The sequence below is a fragment of the Octodon degus genome, unplaced genomic scaffold (genome assembly GCF_000260255.1).
Source record: "Octodon degus isolate 3935 unplaced genomic scaffold, OctDeg1.0 scaffold00054, whole genome shotgun sequence".
Taxonomy (NCBI): domain Eukaryota; kingdom Metazoa; phylum Chordata; class Mammalia; order Rodentia; family Octodontidae; genus Octodon; species Octodon degus.
Genome location: NW_004524630.1, coordinates 6,147,448 through 6,162,915, shown reverse-complemented (window position 1 = coordinate 6,162,915; position 15,468 = coordinate 6,147,448). Strand labels below are relative to the sequence as shown.

The 15,468-nt window shown below is 43.5% G+C and overlaps 1 protein-coding gene across 1 annotated transcript in view; it reads right to left on the bottom strand.

Moving 5' to 3' along the window:
• Window positions 1–2,475: 2,475 nt before the first annotated feature.
• Alkal1 (ALK and LTK ligand 1) overlaps window positions 2,476–15,468 on the bottom strand; it is a 25,952-nt gene continuing 12,959 nt past the window's right edge. Inside the window, exons 2-5 of the mRNA XM_004633378.2 lie at window positions 8,387–8,440; window positions 6,922–7,002; window positions 5,789–5,871; window positions 2,476–2,599 (exon numbers count right to left, since the gene is read on the bottom strand). Coding sequence (XP_004633435.1) covers window positions 5,807–5,871; window positions 6,922–7,002; window positions 8,387–8,440 — 200 coding nt within the window. The 3' untranslated portion in view covers window positions 2,476–2,599; window positions 5,789–5,806. The remainder of the gene's footprint in view (window positions 2,600–5,788; window positions 5,872–6,921; window positions 7,003–8,386; window positions 8,441–15,468) is intronic.

Below are 15,468 nucleotides of genomic sequence, written 5' to 3'. Positions count from 1 at the left end.
AGATTTTTTTTTTTTTTTTGAACCAGGGGTTGAACTCAGGCCCTTGCACTTTCCAGGCAAGCACTTATTCTACTGATCCATCTCCCCGGCCCCAAGACGTAAGAGTTTTTATGAGTAACTCAACAACTGCTTGCTTGTGTTTCATAAGCATTTGCCTGCTTTGTGAGGACTTATAATGTGATCTTTAATTCCATCCATCGGAGTGTGAGGCGATTGTCCTTTTACTACATGGAGGCTACCCCAAGCCGGACACCGTCCTAGACCCCAGAAATGCTTCAGAACATAGTCTGTTCCCCTGGCGGCCTCGCTTATTGTGGAAAGATGAGAAATGTACAAGGATTAGTACTGCAGAGGCACAAATGACAAGAAGTATTCAAGGAAGTGTGGCCAAGGCTGCTGTAAGTAGGGTGAGATTTTCCAATCAAGTAATCATTTTTCACATGTAAAAGGTGATGAAACACACACATCCGAACGTCCTTCACCCCAGTCAAAGCACATTTTCTGCCTTCTGGAAGCTCTCCAGGGTTCACTGTATGACGTGCATCTTTCTTCCCAAGCAAACAATGTAAACTAGACAGTGAAGTGGGTGGCTGTCATTGCAGACAACGTGGAGCTCAACCGGGGCAGCTGCCTGCGTCCCTTGAGCGACAGCTGGGAGCAGGTCACTTGGTCGACCTGGCTCCAGCTGGGCTGCAGAAAGCCCTGCCAGCCTCCTCCTCCCTCTCTGCTTTGACAACGAGACCACCTCTCTGCTACGGAGGGCACTCTAGTGACCGCGAACACCTGGCCCTCTTCGCCTTGCAGCCACTCATTTCCCACGGGAGATTTTCTCTCTGAAGACAAATTAAAAGACTATTCCTGACTCTCAAAATCTTTCTACAATGAAGTTGATGTCATGAGAAAATGAGTGTCATGGAGTAACATAAACATAATCTTAAATAAAATACCTTTAATTAATTTGAGAGGACTTTAAAGAAAATATGTAACAAAATGAATTTTTCAGGTATACTATATATGCAGAATGTATAAAATCTAATTGCATAAATCGAAACAATTTTTATTGAAACCATGTCAATTATGAACTCTCTCTATCCTATTTTCTTGATTTCTGCCTACCAAATATCTCTCATCAATAAGTTCCTGTCATTATTTAATAGCATCTTCCTTTTAATCAAAAATATTTCAGCTCTCTATATAGTTACATGCAAACTATGATTTTTCCTAATTAGGAAATATTATAATTACTCTGCTAGGTGTAACTAACTGAAGCCATATTGTTCTCATTCTTTATTACAGCATTATTGCAGAATTGCATCTGCCCTCCTCCACATCTGGGGCAACTTCCCATGGACCAAATGAAATAAAAGGGAAAACGGACAGCGTAATTTCGCAATATTCCTGAAGCCACTGGGCATTTCTGAGTGTACCTTTTACTGTGGACAAGTGAGTAGGTGCATTTACGTACACTACACACTCTAGATGACGGGAGATTGCCGGAGCAGGCAGGCCTTCCAGTTGTTCTGCTGTAGGTTCTGAGAGGTGCATTACTGTGCTTAAATAAAACAGGATACTTGCTATCAGGACACTCTGCTGTGTTCTTTGTTTTTTGGTTTTGGGGTTTTTTTTGCATTTTAGGGACAATCTATAGGGTGTTCAGGGTCTCACTACTAGAGTGGACGTGTAGTGATCCGCCTGTTTACAGTCTCCCAAGAGCTGGGATTACAGGCACGCGCCACCACGCCCAGCCTCAATTGCCATCTCAGCGCTCCTGGGGGCGGGACCGGACGGCAGGCCCGGGGATCGAAGCCCCGGCCCTGCTGCTGCTTGCGGGAGCTTTAGTCCGCCGAGCACTGGCCCTTCTGCTGTGTTCTAACAGAGCAACAGGCAGTGCCCTCCTCCTCGCCCCTCGGACGGATCCCTGCAGCCCAAGGGCTGCTGGTGTCTTCCCACTCAATGCAGCAATTCTATGACTAGCTTTAAAAGACAAAAACTGTTTCAGGACCCTAGATATCAGTTCAGGAAACAGATACACATTCATAGTAGTCATGTTCCTAGTATTATGGCCTTTGTCACAAATACCTTTTATTCAAAGAAAAACAGCACACAACATTTTTCATATTTCTGTTTTAATAAAATTCACATTTCAAAATTAATGTAATAAAAACCACGAATTCTTAGTAAATGCACAAATATTAAATAACATTATAAAAAAATGACTGTACATTACAAAATCACATACAAAACAATAATTATTTCTTATTGGCACTCTCAGACATAATTTACACCATTCAATGTTGAATATGGAATGCTAACCGTATAAGAAAATAATATTTCTAGCAAAATACAGTAGAACACAATTTTAATATTTTACTTATAATATGCAATCTAAGCTCTGTATTTAAAAAACTATAAATTACTGTGTACACAAAGGTAAACCAAGATCTGTATTCTACGGCAGAATACAGCTTGTCTCTGACTTCTGGGAAGTCTCTTATTTACTCAGATTAATACCCCACAGCAGAACTTTCATTTCTCTTTTACATTTGCTGTGATTCCAGGCACTTTAATTTCAAATTGCATTTACATCCTTAAGAGATGCCTGTGGAAGAAAAAGAAGAAAATATTAATGGCCTAGCTTTACCAAATAAAAACATTTATATTGTAATTATTCATGTATTTATTTAATTTGTTTTAAATTTTGCTTAAGGACTCTATGAACTCTTAATGCACATCTAATCTTAGTAAGACAGACTAACCTGTTCAGGGAGGTACCCTCTGAAAACGCGGGATGTTGATTTCCCTCTTAAAGGGAAGGGCTCACGCCCTTATGGGATCCTTAAAGGGACCATCCCCTTATGATCTCTGGACACACCAGAACATGAGTAACATCACTCAAATAACTCATGAATATTACTGAAGTTTATTAATTTGGAATATTGTTGTAGCATCCTGGAAAATAAGTAGGTAGAAACAGATATGACCGAAGAAAATCATAGGAAAACAAAAACACTAAATCTCTAAACTCCACAATCTCAAACAGTCACATTTATGAGCTCTGTCTTCTATGGCTCTAGATAATGTGGGTTTGCAGGCAATATATTATTTTCTAGCTTTACCTTTTGTTGTGGTGGGGATTAATCCCAGGGCCTCAACAATCCTAGCACATGCTCTACCACCGAGCTATATCCCACCCGATATGTTAGATTACAACAAACTACTCATTTGGAAGGAATTTTTCAGTAATTATGTTAACTTACAGACTTCATATTCACATAAAATTCAGTACAAATAAAAATATATATGTAAATTTAGTTCATTTCAATACCCAAATGAATTTCTTAATTCATCCTCATTTTGCGTCATTCAAAAGCTCTGAGACAGGGCAAGTGTAATTGCTTGAAGCATCTTGCCACTAAATATTGAAACATTCTATTGCATTTTCTTAATCTAATGCAAGGGAAAGTTTTAAATTTAGCATCTTAGATCTTCAGAATTAGCAGTGCTAATTATTACTACTTTGTAATAGAATGAGAATAACAGCAATTGAGCCAACCGAGTTACAGCACAGCTTCATAACTGGGCGTTTTACACTTTTATTTCTTCACTTATTTTTTCTTTAGGAATATTTGTTTGTGTTTTGTTTTGCTGTTGTTTCTGCAATGCTGGGGCTCAGACCTAAGGCCTCACCCATGCTGGGCAGATGAACCCTAACCGACAAGTTCAGCTGCTACAATTGGTGATTTTATTTTATTTTATTTATTTTGTATCTTATGGAAGGGTCTACAGGGTGTTCAGGGTCTCATTTCTAGATCGGACTTGTAGTGATCTGCCTGTTTACAGCCTCCCAAAAACTGAGATTACAGGTGCACGCCACCATGACAAGTCTCAATTGCCATCTCAGCATGCCCTGGGGGCTGGGCTGGCACTGCCGCCCAGGGATTGAATCCCCGGCCCCTGTGCCTGCTTGTAGGCACTTTGATCCACTGAGCTATTTGGTTGGCCCTTCAATTTGTGATTTTAAATTACAGCACTCACCTCTTTCATTTGCAATCATTCTTGGTATTGTTAACTTAGGTTTCCAAAAAGATCTATTAGATCAATTGTGTTATCTTGTGATTATCATTATTCAGAAAATGAGGTCAGGACTGTCTCAGTAATTGTCACAACAAACCCAAGACGGCTTAAGTACATTCCTGCAGTATAGACCAAGTTCAAGAGGCCAGGGCAAAATTCTTCTATACTGCACGTGTTTTGGGACTTTCATCCCTACCCCAACCTGCTCACTCAGCAAACCAAGAGCCTCGCGGGGACCTGTCCGTGGTGCTGAAACCTGACCCCCATCTCCCTCACTTTGCACCTCGCTGGGGAAGATTAATTTGAAAAAGATATTTGCAAAGAAATTAGTATCTTTCAGTATTTTGAAGAGATTCTATTTTGGAAATAAGTGTTATAATTTACATTAAGATTTTTTATTATGCATCTTCTGAAAGTTCCTAGAATAACTAAATAAAAGTACCGATTTCTCATCTACCCTTCGTCAAGTAATAGACTAGAACAGACGGTTATTGCTTGCTCTTTATATGTGACTTTCATTTTGCTTCTTTCTTCTACTTTTTCAATCTTCTGCCTGCTTATTGAACTATGTAAAATAAAGTTCTCAGACCTGGTTTTATCTTTACTTTATCTTTTAGCCCATTAAGAAAAGATAGAACCTATACATTCTTTGCTTCATTTAATGTCTGTGGGCATAATGATTCCCCACAATAACAAAAAAATGGTTGAATTAGCTTATTTGATTACTCAAGATAAGTAAGAGTGTCAAGAAGCTGAATTTTTATTTTTTATTTTTTGTATTTTAGGGAAGGGTCTACAGGGTGTTCAGGGTTTCACTACTGAGATCAGACTCATAGTGTTTACAGCCTCCCAAGAGCTCAGATTACAGGCATGTGCCACCATATCCAGTCTCAAAACAAACCGATTTTATTATAAAGCAATCACTGTCGAGGACATTTTAATTTTTTTATTTTAAATAGAAATAAATTTTAAAAATAAAGCAGTTTCAAAATAGGCTAGTAGGAGAGTAGCAATAATATGTTGCATATGGTTACATTCACCATAGTTGTTCAGAGTAGAAGATAAAGGCATGAAATATTGTCCAAACAGTATTAGACAAAACTTTCTTTTCAATTATCTAAGCTGAAGATATCAGCTGTAGAACTATTTTAACCATTTTCTACATACACACTTCTTTCCATTTCCCTTTCTTCCTTTCTCTGTTCTCCCATCACAGTTTTTATTTCTCTTTCTTTTGGGCAGTGTCTTCCCTATTCCCAATATCTACTGTACATTTTTTTTGGTAGTACCAGGAATTGAACTCAGGACCTTATGCTTGCCAGGCAAGCACTTATTCCACTGAGCTATCTCCCCAGCCCCTACTAATGTACATTTTGGACCTATTTATTCATGAGGACATTTTAAATTAACTCAGTAAAGCAATCAGTGCGTCTAGACCAAGCTCAGACACAGAGTAAGTAATCTACAGATCAAGTTCACTAGGGATCGTGCAGATCAGCTTACTGGCTTCCTACCTGTCCCAGTTTTCTCAACAGAGGTGACTGTTGGGGCCAAGGATGCAGCTCAGTGGTGACAGAATACGTACTCCACTGTGCATGAAGCCTTACCTCTGATTCCTATCACTACCAAAGCAAGAAAAAGGAAACAAAAAGCCAAAAAAAAAAAATCCAAAATATTATGTAGCATTAAAGAAGAAGAGTAGAGCCATACTCACACCCACAGGGGAAGTACGCTAGGTCTGTGAGCACAGCGGACTCACTGCCAATCTCGTGAGCAATCTGGCACATCTTTTGTAGTCTAGGGAAAAATATTTAGACATAAATTATATATGCTGTTATAGTGTGGGAAAATCATGTTAGTTGTCACTAATTGATCTTGCAATAGGTACAATTTAATGAGCACCTAATATATCAGTCACTTAACATAGGTTTTTCTCATTAATTTCTCCGATAACACAATCCAGGAAGTGTGATTTTTATCTTCATTCAGAGATGAGTAAAGAGCCCCATAGCAGTGCTTACTGCATAGCGGGTACCCGTGGGGGCCCAGAGCCTGCATCTTCTTCACCACACTGTGCTTCCACTTACAGATTTTCTTCTTTGATTTCAATGTACTTTAATTTTTCCTAATTATTTAATACTAATTCTTTTTAAAGAATTAGAACAAATCTAACCCAACATCCTGAATAAAATTAAACATTCCTGAACATGAATAATCTGAATAAGAAACAAAATACTTAAAATTCATTTTCTTTAAAAGGAAAGGTTAGTCCTAGAAAGGAATTTTAAAAATGAGTGAGTTATTATCCATAATCATAATTTGGGCATTTTAAGTGGTATCACTTTGGAATTATGTTTGGATTACTAACTTCAGTAATTTAAGTAGCCAAAAGAATTCATTAGGCAAACTTTTAATAACACAAGCTACCATTATTCATAAAAAATCCAACATCTAGTTTATAAGTGACATGATATAAAAATATTTACTTTAAAATAACTGATGAGGAAATTTTGACTTAGATTTAGTAGCCATCTCAGTTTTCATTTATCTGAGAGAATACTTTTATTTATGCCAAGGAATTTGAATAATGATAAAATGCTTTAATCCAGGCAAATATTTTGGTCTTTAAGGAAATCTGGCTATTTTCAGATTTGGATTTATTTCCAACCAGAATGGGATCTTATTCCTTATAGTTTCAGCGGCACCCGCAACCCTGAAGTACCGTCAGTGTTATGAATAGCGCCGCGCGAAATGTTTAGTCTATCATGCTCCGTTCAAAGACAGCTGACGCTTAAGCCTACGTGCACTCGGCGCTGGGTAGGACGTTTTACTGCCTGAGCGACTTACAGGCTGGCATTGAGCAGTCCCTGGTATTGTGATAGAGTCGGTGGAAATGCTTGCTGCACTCAGCTGAGAATGTGACCGGCCCTGGAGGACAGGAAGAGAATGCTTATTATAAACACAGGCGTGGTTTCCAAACAGATTGCAAGCACTTTACGATGATATAATAGAGCTGTAGCTTGCAGCCTTCCTGCCTTAAAAGAACTTGCCTGAGCACCGTCCTCTCGCACAGATTCGGGGGGGCCTGAGATCGGTGGCAAATCATCCGCAGTCGTTCCACATTCTCCGCACCTCACATCACTGAGCCTTCGCGTCCAGTGGAACGCTTTAGAGTAACAGGAATGGAAAAGCCCCAGACGGGAGGGGAAAGGCAGAGAGCCACACAAGTGGCAGTGAGAAAATGGACCTCTCTGACTCCCACTTTCTGTTCTCTAGTTTGATTATTTGATAGGAAGAGACATTTGCTCTACTTTTTAATTAAAGGGACGGGTGTTGTCATAGTGGCCAGGGCAGTTGTAAAGTGGCAGGGCCTTGAGGCTTCCCTCATCTCTCCCTAGAGTCCATCAAAACTTTCATCTTACACAAATGGAGAAGTCGGAGAGAGGACCAGCGATACTCTGTACCCTTCCTCATGAGGAAGGGGGATCTCTACGTGACCCTCATCATCACAACTTTAAAGTTCATTAACAGATATGGCGCTTGCATTTTATTATGTAGGAAAGCCAAATGTGAATGCTACAGCTTTCCCACACTATAGGCCTGGCTGAGATGATTGGGAAGCGGGAGGCAACGGGAAGCGTAAGGACAGACTGTTCATAACAGCTTAGCGACTTTCTAGAACTCGGAGCACAGGGCGATTTGAACGTGACTCAACAACACCATGACAGAGCTCATCTACACCTAAGAAACGAAGCAACCAAGCCTGTCTCTCCCCTGCCCCACAACGTCCGTTGCGCCTGCTGGCTGGGAACACTGTCTAAATGCCTCAGCATGCCGTTGAAGATCACTCAGAATGTGACTTCAGCTTACTTTTCCAGCCAAAGATTTGCCTCTGGCCAAATGCATCCTTACCCACATGCGCCCACAGCCCACCCACCTGCCTGCCCTTCCCCTGACCACACGGGAGCTGCCACGCTTTGCTCAGTGGATTCCTCCTGACCAGAGGCTGCTGCTCTCACCCTGGAAAGCCTTGTTCACCACTCTCAAGGCCCATTAAGTACCACGTCACTACAAGCCTTCCCGGGCTCTTGGGCATGTTATTCACTTTCTGCATGTCACTGAAACTTTACTTCTGCTTCGACTTCTCACTGCCTGATTTATATCATGGTTCTTCCGTGTGAGCAGCGTCTCCAAGCTCCTGGCCTGCCTGTGCGTCCCCTCTCTACGCAGATCCTCATGCCCCAGTAGCCCACCGAGTGCTCTGCGTGTGATCTTTCTATTTAACTGGATTGCTAATGAATGGCAGGCTCACCTGTGAAGTGCTTTATGAATTTGTCTTTCAAGTTCAAATCCCTTGGGAATATTTCTGAAAAGAAAAAATAAAATAAGAATTTCTAGAATGCAATTCTATTATTTAAAAATATGTCACAGTGACCAGCACTAACCACACAAAGCCACGGCAGTTTGCAGGCTGATCTATCTCTGGCCTCATGCCCGGCCAGCCCTGGAGCTCCAGCACTGCAGTAGCCCACCGCTTGCTTTACCAGGGCCCCTACAGAGCTCTCAGAAGCACACAGCCAGCAGGCCCAAGCCTGTCCTCCCACCCAACATTTCCCCCACTGTAAATGGTAAATCCATCCTCTGCTCAGTTTGAAAATCATGAAGTTATGCCTGGTTTCCTCTTCCCTTGCCTCTGCATCCAGCCAACCTATTAGCTCTGCACATTCCATTTCCAAAAGCCCAGCCGGCACACGTGTCTGCTTCCATCAGCCGGGCGGGAGGGCCCAAGCCCTCATACTTCTGTGACTGTTCTGGCAGCAGCCTCCTCACCAGTTTTCTCTTTCCTGTAATCCTTTTTCCCATGAAGCTGCCAGAGAAAATGAATTGAAATACACTTCAGGTCATGGGACTGTCCCACTTCAAAGGCACTGAGCTTAAAAATAAATAAAGTTTAACAATCAAGCTGTATCTCAGGCTTTCACTAGCATTCACTAAAAATGTGCTGCACAGAAAATGCAGCTTATAAAAATAATTGGGAGCGTATGTGACTCATTTAGAAGAAAAAAAATCTTAAAACCTTAATAAAGCACTTTGGGGACGGCAAGATAGCTCGGCTTGACAGTCTAAGTGTCTGCCTGGGAAGTGCAAGCATCCCAGTTCAGTTCCTGGTAGCACACGCTGTGCCGGCCCGAGACCTCTGGGGACACACACCAGTGCTAGGGAAGCTGAGACAGCAGGATCGCTACGAGCCCGAGCTGCGGTGTGGGACCGTGTACCAAATAAATAAATAAAGTTTAAAACTGGGAGACCCGCTCTTCCAGCATGCTGCCTCCAGCATCTGGTGCCCCGTGGGAGCCGGGGCGTGACAGAGTGGGAGGCCACAGCCCCTGAGGATATGGCTCCTCCTGCTGGGTGACCAACACCTGCACTTTACAATCAAAAATAATTCTGGAAAAAAGCAGGTATGCCAGCAAACGTAGTTCTGTAGGTCTCCTGGCGCTCTGTTCGGTGATGCTCTGGCCGGCACGGGGCCCTTTTCCCCACCCTCTCTGACACTGCGCCCTGCAGCATGGCCTCTAGCACCCCAGCGCTGCATGTGGTACTGGCTGGGCAGCTACTCCGGCACCTTCTGGGCAGCGAGCCAGTTAAGTGCAAAGCATTATGGTCAAAGTATGTCCCAAGACTTTAGCAGTAGTTCTGCTCCCAAGAGCATTTTAGACCACAGTTTTAATCTGTAGATAGACAATAAGGACAACTGAAGTTTGTAAAAAAAAAAAAAAAAAAAAAAAAAAAAACCTACGTATTTTAAGTAAGTTATCGCTCGCTTTCCACCTTTAAAACTTATTTTGTAACTTCTGTCAAAGCAGTGGCCACATTCTTGATTAGCAGGAAGGTGCAAAGGGCGTGTGTCTGTCCCCACTACAATACTGTGGGTCTCCGCAAGGAGACACTGGCTGTTCTCCTGCGTGCCGGCCAGGGACACAGCACCACTCTGCCAACAGGGGCACCGACTGCTTTTCAAACAGAAATACCGTGCTCCTCACCTGTGCCCCCTAGAGGCCACCAAAAGCATCACAGTTTTAGTACTCAGCTGAGTATCAACACACACACGTAACACGTAACAGATTGATTTAACTGAGTCCAGAAGTGATATTTAAATTGATACCCAAAGTAGCAAGCCAGTGATTCCTGAGCAAGAAGATGCACAAGGAAGAACCACCTGTGTGCCGGGGTCTGCCTGGCTAAGGGAGAGGCGATGAGGAGAAGCCAATGGCCAGGCTGCAGGACCAGCCTCGCCTACTCATAAACTGCTCAACCATGGATGACGGAGAGGCAAGAAATTGACGTGGTCAAGCTCATTTAAACTGAAAAATGGTCCACTGCAGGAACAGTGTTATGGTTTGTATCTAGTTGTACCCCCAAAGCCTCATGCAGTCATGAGACGGGGACGTCTAGAGCTTGAGATTAATTCATGATCAAGACTGGGATTGTGGGGGCTGGTGAGATGGCTCAGTGGTCTAAAGCACCTACTTAGAACAAGCTTAGCGAAAGCACAGGGCGCAGGGACGGCGGTTCAATCCCCCAGCACCACATGCCAGCCAGCTCCGCCCCCTGGTGGGCTGAGCTGGCCACACACACACACACACACACACATAAATAAAATTTAAAAAAGAAAAGAAAATATTGATTAAAAAAAAAAAAAGACTGGGATTATGGGTTTTAGTACTGCTGGGATGTGCATACTACACCCAGCCTGGAGCGGAGAGCCTGAATGTGACTTAAGGGAGACAGACTTCCTCTGTGCAGCCATTGTTGCTGCTACTCCTCTCATTTGCTCTCTGCTCTTTGCCACCACCATGAACTGCTGCCCTCTGCCATGTGCCAGTCTTCCTTGGAGCCAGCTGAGTATGGACTGAAGCCTCCAATGACTGTGAGCTAAATAAACCTTTCCTTCCTGCAATTTGAGTGTCAGGTATCTGTCCCAGCCTTGAGAAAAGAGTAACTGAGACAAAGGGTCACCGCCAGGAGAGCGGAGAATATATGGTGTAAACATCGTGATTCCCCCAATGGAAGAGCAAGAACAGACACAGAGTCTACTGGAAATGTCTACACAGCAGGGATCGTGCCTGAGGGCGCCGCTGGCCCATCCTCAGTCAGCAGCCAAGTGCTCAGGAGCACGTCCCGCCTGGCACTGTGCTCACCAAGGTCAATCGGGATCAGCCATGTCCCCTGCCTTGGGTGTGGCCTGCAGCTGCTCATCCACCTCCACCAGCATGAGGAGCGGCATAGTTGTCACAAGGAACCAGCGCCCACAATGCCCAGGTGATGCCCTTCTATAGAAACTTGCTTCCTGGTAGTCTCCTCTCTGTATTAACCTAAAACAGCGAGAGGCGAGAGGCGCCAGGAAAGAGAGCGCTGTGGATGGAGAGGAGCTTTAAGCTCACCCTTTTTATGACCTCTGATTTTTTTTTTTCTTTTTCCAGTACCAGGGATTGAACTCAGGACCCTGAGCTTGCTAGGCAGGCGCTTATTCTACTGAGCCATCTCCCCTGCCCTTCACTTCTGATTTTTGAACATAAGTTTGTGTTAGTGTATCAATAAAAACCTGATCAAATGAAAATAAATTTACATTTTTCATGACATGCAAACTTTCATGCACCCTTGTCATTGTGGAATTTTGTTATTTATTGCTGCCACTGTGCTGTATTTTTATTACTTTTTATACTGGGTTTACCAGGTACTCCAAGACCCATTTTGTATTACTTTCTGTCTTAGCTCTAATATCAGGATTTCTCCAAGGAGCTCTGATTCCTTTTATTTGGAAAAGATACAAGAACGGAAGAACCAGGCTTGGTGGGCTCGGCACGGGTGTGGCGGCTGTGCGGTGCAGCTCGCTGTGGAGGCCCTCAGTTCCATTCCCAGTACTGAAAAAAGAAAGTAAAGGCAGCGGCACGTGGCCAGTGCCCCATGAGTTCTGCGTCTTCAACTCACCCTTGGGGGAAAGTGAGTGTACACTAAATGTATACAGCTGGTACACCTGCAATCCCAGCACTCAGGAGGACAGAGAGAGAGAGAGATTATGCTAAATGTGCACAGACCCTTTTCCTGGTCATTATTCTCTGGTCAGTACCATATAATAACTGTTTCCATCCTATTTGCAAGAACTTAGGTTTTTATCTTGGAATGACTTAAAGTATACATCAGGACGTGCCTAAGTTATACCAAACCATTTAGTGGAATTCCTAAACAGTGAATTTGTTATCCGGCGGGAGGGTCTGGACCAAACCCTCACCCATTCTGAGGGAAGGCTGTATTGTGCTTTAGTTTCCCAGGATGCCAAGACAAGCGTCCACCCAGTAGATGGTTTACACACAAGGTACTTATTGCCTTGTGATTCTGACAGCCAGGGGTGAGAGGGAGCTGTGGTAGGGCCACACTTTCACTGGAGATTCAAGGGAAGGACCCTGCCCCACCTGCCGGGCTGGGCTCCTGGAACTCCCAGGCTCTCAGCCGGCTCTGCCTCCATCACAGCGCAGCGTCTGCCTGCCTCTCTGCACCTTGGCTTGGCGTCAGATTGGGGGATCCCAGACACACTGAATGAGGACCTCCCTGCTGCATCCTGACTTCACTTGAACTCAGCGCACTGGCAGTGACCCTGCTGCCTAATAAAGCCCCACTCCGAGGCGCTAGAACATTTCTTTTTAGAGTGGCATAATTCAATTCATGGTGATAGGAATCTGCTAAGCACATATATTGGATGTTATTAATTACATTATCAACATTACTTTCACAGCTAAAAAATTATTCCTGTTTTAACTAAGATATCAAAAATATAACTCATTTACAGACTTTCAATGTATGTATAACTTTTACATAAATAAACACAGATGTTCTGCTAAATCCCTTGCAAAGGAAATCAACTGACCAGCTTGGCCAGCACAAGTTGTAAACAACCAATGGCAAAGAATATTTCAACTGAAACACTTCCCAAAATAGAAAATAGTTTTGAAACATTCCTTCCAAGTAATTTAGATTGTTACAAAATTATCTGCTAAAAATTGCAGGAGCGTTTAAAGTTTTTATAATTTTTAAGTAACTGCTGAAAAAGTGAAGTACTATTTAAGCAATTGTTTTCCCTCACAAATAGGTTTTAGAGACAAAATTCATATCCTAATATTGAAACTAGATTGTTTTGGAAGACTCCCAACTGCTTTCAAGAGAGATTTTTTAAAAAACCATTTATTATTGAGCTGTTTCAGATATACAGAAAAATGATGTATCACGCACCCAACACCCAATTCCCTCTGGCAGCAGCATCCCACTTTGTACAGCATGCTTCTTACAGTTCATGAGTCTCTACGGAACACATTATTACTCACAGAGGTCCGTATTTGATTAATTTTGGATTTCCTAGTTTTCGCCTAATGTCCCATTTTTTTCAGCTGTCATGTCTCCCAAAGGCCTTTCAGCTGTAACAGTTTCTCAGATTTCCTTGGTTTCTGACAACTTCGGCAGTTTCGAGGAGTCATGGTGCAGCACTCTGCAGAGCGCCCTGGCTCTGGCCCTGGCCTGGTGCCCTCGTGCTAGCCTGAGGGGCCAGTCAGGGGCGAGCACGAGGGCACCTCGTCATCACCTTACGTCATTCCTGGAGCTCACAGCACCAGCCTCGTTCGCGGTCGGCGGTGCCAACCTGGGCGGCCTGCTGAGGCCGCGCTTGGCTCCACTGCACACGATCTCCCGCCCTGCCCTGCCCTGCCCTGCCCTGCCCTGCCCTGCCCTGCCCTTCTGTTAGTGTCACTGTGTGAGGTGCCTACTCTGGCCCCACTGCTCCTGCCTTGAGGGGATGGTAGCCAAATGAGTGACTTCAGAATTCGGCACGGGAGGCCTGTGTCATCCACCGCAGGTGCTGACTTGTTTACTCAATGATTTACGCTGATAAAGTGCACTTGGCGATATGCACTTTACACACGGCGTGCTAATCTACTACTACCGAATCCAGTTTGGACCCTGGACATTTAAGAGGGCCACTGCAAACGTGCACCCCTGTCGCTCTGTAGCCTTGTCAGGGTTGACAGTCTGTACTCTTACTACTTTGTTTATTTCTGGCTTCACCAAATTCTCCACAATGCATCTTGCATTATTGTCTGTCTTAACTCTGGTACCAGGGATTTTTCCAAGGATTCTGATTCCTTTTCTTTGGAAACAATACAAGAAACTAAGAATCAGGCCCTTGGCGGGCTCCTTGGTCTTGAGGCGTAGCGGCTTCTAGGCCTCTCAGACAGAATAAAGACACATAGACGATGATGCTACGTGTGGCCGCGTACACCTGCAATCCCAGCACGCAGGAAGCTGAGGCAGGAGGGTCACTGTGAGCTCTAGGCCAAGCTGGGCTACGCAGTGAGTTCAAGGCCAGCCCACACTGCAGTATGAGAACCTGTCTCACAAAAATACATGTATGACATGAACGGATGACCTGAATGTACCTAGTGTTTTAATTATTTTTAAGTTACACATGGGGTTTGATAAAAAGTCATCTTGTGTACAGTCTGTCACTGATGATACAAAGATAACCTCAAAATAGTTTCACACGGCCTGAATTCCAGTATGCAGCCTCATCCATGCTATTCCGCACCTGACAGGCACACTCTATCCCAGTCATGCAGTGTCCCCTCTTAAAATCTGAGTTAGGCTTTGTCTTCCCAACCACAGCAGAACTCTCTTTCAAGCCAGGCAATGCCAAAGAGGCCTTCGGCTTCTCCCTGCATAAATCACGTTGGACAAAATCTCACATCTCTTCCTCCCAGGTCCTGTGAGACATGATAACAAACTCTCACATTATACTGCACATTTACCAAAGGACAAAATATTACATGAGTCCAGAGGACTTGAAAAATACAAAATCATGTTGCAAAGTAGATTTTTCTTTCTGGTTTTAAACCATAGAACTTATTATGTGTTACATAAACTGCCATTTCAATTTAAAAAAAAAACAACTTTCATTTATTCGGTGCAATATCTTGCTATACAATTCAGACTCGTAGTGATCCTTCTGTCTCAGCCTCCCCAGCACTGGGACTACAGGCATGTGGCACCACCCCTGGTTTTGGAGGTTGGCACGGCGTGCCCAGGCTTCCGGGACCTGCACAGCATGCAGTATTTGGGATCAAATTTGGTGTTGTGCTTGCTAAACAGGTGCTCAGACCGCCAAGCAACCACCCCAGCCCAGATGGCCATTTCACTGGAAGACTGAGCTCATGAGATGCTTCAGCTAACCCTCCTTCCAGACTTAAAACTATCATAGTCACAGACCCTTAAAAAGAGTCTTATAAATGTGTCCAAATAGTTCAAACACCAACACTTGAAGTGTTTTACACTGAGGTGACACTTTATGTG